The sequence below is a fragment of the Chaetura pelagica genome, unplaced genomic scaffold (genome assembly GCF_000747805.2).
Source record: "Chaetura pelagica isolate M959 unplaced genomic scaffold, ChaPel_1.0 C11786808, whole genome shotgun sequence".
In the NCBI taxonomy this organism is placed as follows: Eukaryota; Metazoa; Chordata; class Aves; order Apodiformes; family Apodidae; genus Chaetura; species Chaetura pelagica.
This window is the reverse complement of record NW_009970665.1, coordinates 1-5,815: the sequence shown is the minus strand read 5'-3', so window position 1 is coordinate 5,815 and position 5,815 is coordinate 1. Positions and strand designations below refer to the sequence as shown.

At 39.7% G+C, this 5,815-nt stretch overlaps 1 protein-coding gene across 1 annotated transcript; it reads right to left on the bottom strand.

The window, feature by feature from the left end:
* Positions 1–1,777: 1,777 nt before the first annotated feature.
* On the bottom strand, positions 1,778–2,889 carry LOC104396165 (polycystic kidney disease protein 1-like 2; the record flags this gene model as incomplete). The annotated part of the gene is made up of 2 exons (XM_010005981.1): positions 2,493–2,889; positions 1,778–1,942 (listed from the first exon to the last, which is right to left on the bottom strand). Coding segments are annotated over exons 1-2 (562 nt in total), but the record flags the coding sequence as incomplete, so codon positions are not given.
* Between the last annotated feature and the right edge of the window lie 2,926 nt (positions 2,890–5,815).

Sequence of the window (5,815 nt, the reverse complement as noted above, 5' to 3'; positions counted from 1 at the left end):
AAGGTCATATCTCTAAATGTGTAAACCTCATTCTTTGATTAATCTGGGACAGTTAATTATCTCTCAGAATTCTTACTATCCTGTAGTAATCAGGCTACTTAATACCCTGAAGAGGAGGATGCGAAAGACTGTTCTCATATGGGAGTGTTGCAAAAGAATGTTTTTGTTTCATTTGTCTCAGGTTTAAATACATTGTCCTCCAGTTGCTGTGAGGATCATTCCCTTTAAGTACCTTGGTTAACAGTGCCAATGTGTGCACACTGCAGTAATTGTCTGCCACTGTTATTTTAAAGGCTAAATCTAAGCCTGGCTGTAACTATAGCAACATGATCAGTTTACAGAGCAGAGCTTTCTAAATAAGCTTGAAAAATAATTTGCTGTTAAATTCTAAGACAGACCATCATCTCCTGCCTTTGTTTGTTCTTTGTACAGGGAGTTCACACAGTATTTGCTGTCTCAGCAACTTCCGCATGGAAAAATGTACAGAAACTGGTTTTTGTTCCTGTGTACAAAACCCTGTTCAACACTTACATTTTTACTACAATGAATCACTAACCTGCAGAGCAACAAATGGTAGAAATAATAATAAAGAAAGTTTTAATTTGCATTGATAGGTGGCCAAGGAAAGGATGAAGGCAGAACAGTCTGGTTAGTTTTTTGTGCACTTATACCTAGCTCAGATGATCAAGTAGGCAAGTTATCAGTTTCATTTTAAGTTTCAATCACAGTGTGAACCAAGCCTCAGGGAAGCTGTGTGAGAAGGTGTTAGGTATCACTATGTCCATTTTACAGAGAAACAAACTTAGGCACTGCCAGGTGGAGGGGATGTCCAAACATTCAGTACCCAAGGTAACTAATGAAAATATTTCCCATTTCTTTGAGATATTAGATCTATCTCCTTGCATGCAAAGCTGGTAAAAGAGGAGTCTACTCTGTTATTAAAACATATATGTGTATTAATGTACATGGGCTGTAGATACTGAAAACAAAACTGTAATTACCTCAGTCTGTTCTTGGTTTCCTGGGTAATGGAATGATTGATGTAGTGTAGGATGTGGTTGCTCAATAATGCAAACACTCTCTGAATTTAATGATCTTTGAGGCAGATCCTATGGTAACAGAGGATAGTTTCCTTACAAACAGACAGTTGTCTACCATGGTTGTAATGGAAAAAATAATTTTAGTCTCTTTTTACAAGGAAAATAAGCTTGAAAGATTGTGCTGCCTGCAAATTCCTCTCCCTCCATCATTTTTAACATTGAATTATGTTCAGCCAAATTTAATGTATAGATATAAACGTCAAAACACCATACAATGTCATGAAAATCAATAGCTAGGTAGAGGAGAAAGGGCTACATCAGTGCCTTTATTAGGAGTAGAGATTATATATACTCAATGATTCTTACAGCCGTGTTATTATGCACTGCTGAAATTGGCTTTAAACTGGCTAGCTTACCCCCACTGCAGACATGGGCTGCTACACATTTAGATTCACTCCCAGATCCATTTCTATTTTACAAGCCCTCTGTTGGAAATCTGGTCCTTAATCACTAGCTGTTGAGCACCTACATCTCCTGGTGATTTCAGGGTTCTTTCTTTCTTTGAGTCAGATCTTAAAACAGCACACTGGGAAAAGAACACCTGCTGGGTTTATATGGCTTTTTGCTTGTTCACTTTTAATAAGCTTTAGTAAGTTATTGCACAGCCACTTTGAAAGCAACAAGGCAATTTATGCCAGGTTATGAATGCTCACAGTTCCAGCTGTTGTGTGTCTTACCAAACTCGCAGATGAAGTAAAATTCCTGGCTGCAATTTTCAGTCACACCCCACTGATACTTGGCATTCTTCAGGATATACCCACATGAGGATGAGTAGGGAGATGGCTGATCCTTGTACCAGTTACTGTAGCTTATATTTGAAGTGTCCAGCCAAATCATTGCCCCTGTGAACACAATAATCATGTCCCAAATGTTTATTTTCCACAGTAACACAATTACAGAGTCAGAGCCTGCAGAGGAAGAAAGTAGCCCTGCTCCTACTGAAGCTGAAGTGGATTAGCCTGCACAGGGATCTTCAATTACACTTTATATTTAACTTCATATAATCACTAAAAAAGAGAAACCACCACTTCCCCCTGTGCTCCCAGCCTCAAAATTCCACCATTTCCCTTGCATTAGATCTTGCAGCACTTCCTTGTGTGATGAATTGGCTCAGCTTACTCTTCCACTGGAGACCTAACCCAGCACATTTTTTTCACTGGGTCAGCAAGCTTATCTAGTTCATCACCACAAGATCTGATGGAAAGCGTAACCAATGGAGGTGGGAAGTGAAGCAGGCAATTAAGACATCTTAATATGAATCTGAAGTTACAGCAACAAAAAACAGTGGCTTTTCAGCCAGTGTCTACAGAGGGACTGATTGCATTTGTCATGGTAAGTAAGCATCATGGGATGATACAGTTTTAAAGAAGACATGATATCAAAATCACCTACCATCAGTAGTTTCATTCAGCAAGGAGTTTGAGATCAGCCCTATCCACCATTCCTGATCCTCCGCAATATGTTTTTGCAAGAACTCTTGAGTTTCCTCATTTTCAATAAAGACCAGGTGCCCCCCTCCTCTCTCACACCAGCTCTGGGCACCTGTGAAGGTACGCTGGAGTCTAACAAACTCATAGCATGAACTGTTGAAAGCCAGCTGGTACTTTGAGCAAGGGATTCCTTCTTCAGTGGTTGCCTCCTCCAGAGCCCAGCGTACAGCAAGAGAGATGAGAACTGCAATCCCAAGCCACATTGTCAGCGCAGTGCTCTGGGTGGTTCTGGTCTTGCTTATCACAGCACCACTCTTTTTGCTGCCTTCTTCAAAAGCTTGAGATGTCACCCCTGTCATGTCATCAGCATTTCTCCTTTTCTGCTTGCAACAATAGCATCAATAGAACATGGAACAGATTGCTTCCAGTGTATAATGGTAATTGCTTCTGAGGATACACCCAACAAGCGTTGATGCTAAGTCACTGCAATGGCCATTGTGAGGCCTATTGTATAAATGTCTCATTCCATGTGAAGTCAGTTTGAAGAGAAGACATCATGGTATTGGTTTCCTCAGGTGCAGAAGAGATAAAGTTGACAAATGCAACACATGGAAAGTGAGATAAAGCTCCTACATCAAAGGCATCATTGTGTGAGGAGGTTGTTACAACAACAGAGAGAAACAATAGTATGACTGAGAGGAGCCTGAGGAAAATGAGAAACACAAGGAGTTATGAGATGGGAAAACACGTAGTGCTCCCCTAGATACATTTAATTGGGTTTGATTGCTTTATTTTTTATTATTATTATTTGAGGTGCTTCATTTGGATGCTAAGGCAATGTCTGCAATTTTTATATCAAATTCACCCTGACCACCTGTTTACACATACACAGATTCATCTCAGCTGTCACAAGGAAACTTCATTCTCAATCATTGTGTCTGGTTAGAATCCCAGCCTCCAAGCAAAATGTTCTCATCATCCCATAAAAGCTAAGCTGCTTAACTACATAGAGCTACAGTATTCATACCTGATCTGAGGTAGCAGGGAAGGCCAGAGGTTAAAACAGTGATTTAGAAAAGATGAAAGTATTGCCTTAATCATCAGAGCTACTTGGGAGTCCTGTGTACAACATTCCAAAGGCTGCTGATGGACTTTGGGAAGCCAGCCTAGCAACATATAGGAGCTGAAATCCACAAGTGCTTCCTTACAAAAGATATTCATCAGATGTACAAGGCCACTGGATTATCAGAAATACAGTACAAATATGGAACTTTAGCTATTGCAGTCCTCCTGCCCTTGGCATTGACTCCAAAGGGGAAGAGAATGCACTGAGATGGAGGGACAGACATTGTGATGGGTGTCTCCCACCACACTTGAAAATCACTGAATCATAGAATGGTTTCGGTTGGAAGGAACCCTAAAAAAGAACAAATAATGTTTGGAAATGTCTACAGATAAAGCCAAGCTCTCCAAGTGCATCTACATCTGACAGTTTCCACAGGAGGGTGATTTTTTTTCCTAATCTGCAGTTGCTGTAAGTAACTCTTCAGCTGCCTGCAGCAGATGGGGAATGGAAGAAAGACCACTTCCCTCTTTTGCAGTTGGTTGATTTCATCTATTTTAGTGCCAACACAGCAGTCTGTCAGTTTATTCTGTTTGCCACAAGGAAATGCATTTTGCATGCTTTAAAAGCATCAAAATTAGCAACTAGGGTCTCGAAGAAGAGAGAAAATTCCTGAAAGCCCTTTTCACTCAGAAATGAAAAGTGGCTTGATTTCAAATAAACTGTGCCCCTTGAATGTACCATTTTGTAGGAAACATGTCCTTCGTATTCTTCCTCAACAGAAAGGCATTTTTTAAAAATAGTCTTCTTGTGTCAGAAATCCACATGGAAGCTTCACAGCATAATGGTTTATGGTTTGGGGGTTTGTTTTGGCTTCCTATTTGCTTACTGACTTTAAATAATTTAAATAGTTTGAGAAGTTACTGAAATAGTCACATATGTTAGTGTGCAAGAGACAAAATGGTGCACCTTGCTGTTTAGTCTCATGTTGCCTGTTTCAAAAGGCACTCATGGAAGTGCTTAATTAAAGCTGTCTCTGTCTCAAGGGTTGGCTGGCAATTACTGCAAGTTCTCCTCTTCTGGCTGCCTATGGGAGTATAACTGACCCCAAACAGGTATTATAAAGCAACTCCAGTAACTTCAGGGAAGTGTCAAGCATAATATCAGCTACACAGGTTTTGGATACACCAAAACCCTTCACTTGCTGGATTTTGTTTGCCTGTTGCCTAGTTCTGAAGAACTGGAGCAGACTCACAAAAGAAAAGTCTGTAGAAAATTATTGTTTTTAAGGAACTAGGAGCCCTTTGTATGTAGCAAAGACTTGTTAATCCTTGTTCAGTTATAGCTGCCTGAAAGTCTAATGTAGCAACCACCCTCACAGCACGTGTTATGTTGCTGGTGACTTAAACTGAAACATATTCCCCAGCTAAAATAAGGCTTGCAAAGCAATTGTGTTTTGCAAGCTTTGTCTAGAAATTAGTGACAAAGCCTTCTCAATATTTTCACACCCTCAATCCAGGCTGCCTTAAAGGTATAAACAACTTCTTTCTTTGTGAATTCTCTCGTGTCATTGGAATAAGTCTTTCATTTTCCTCAGGTACATTTTAGGGGGCTCTGCAGAACTCTGTAAACAGAGTCCTAACTTGCCCTTATGAGCTACACCAGATGGCAGCCATCAAGACAAAGTGTCTTCAGAAAAGCATTGTGCTATGTAAAACATCACAAAAGACAACAAGGAAGGATTTATTACTGGTTTTCAAATGCATCCTTCAAGATTTGTTAGTTTTTGTTGTTGTTGTAAGTAGAAGCTGTTGAAGAAGTTTCAGAACACTGAAGCAAATCTTACTTCTGTTTACAATGCTGAAAAAGTTAATAGGTGTCAAAAAAGTAATGTTGGCTTACACTGAGAAGGGAGCCTTCTAGGTGGTGTTCACCACTCCTAAAAATTGAACCCTTTAAAAGCAGTTCAGTTTTGGTAGCCAAATCTCAAAAGTACTCATAAGCACCTTTTTTTTAATTATTTTATTATTATTTTTATTTATTTATTTAATCGAAGCTTATATTTGTCAGTTAGGACAGTTGGAAAGTTTAGCTTTATATGGCTAAATTCTTACAGAACAGGAGATGAGCACAGGCAAAGCTTATCTACCATATGCAGGTGCAGTAGGCTTACCTTGACACTTTTGGAAATCAGCCTTTCATGCCCTAAATTAGGCACCAAG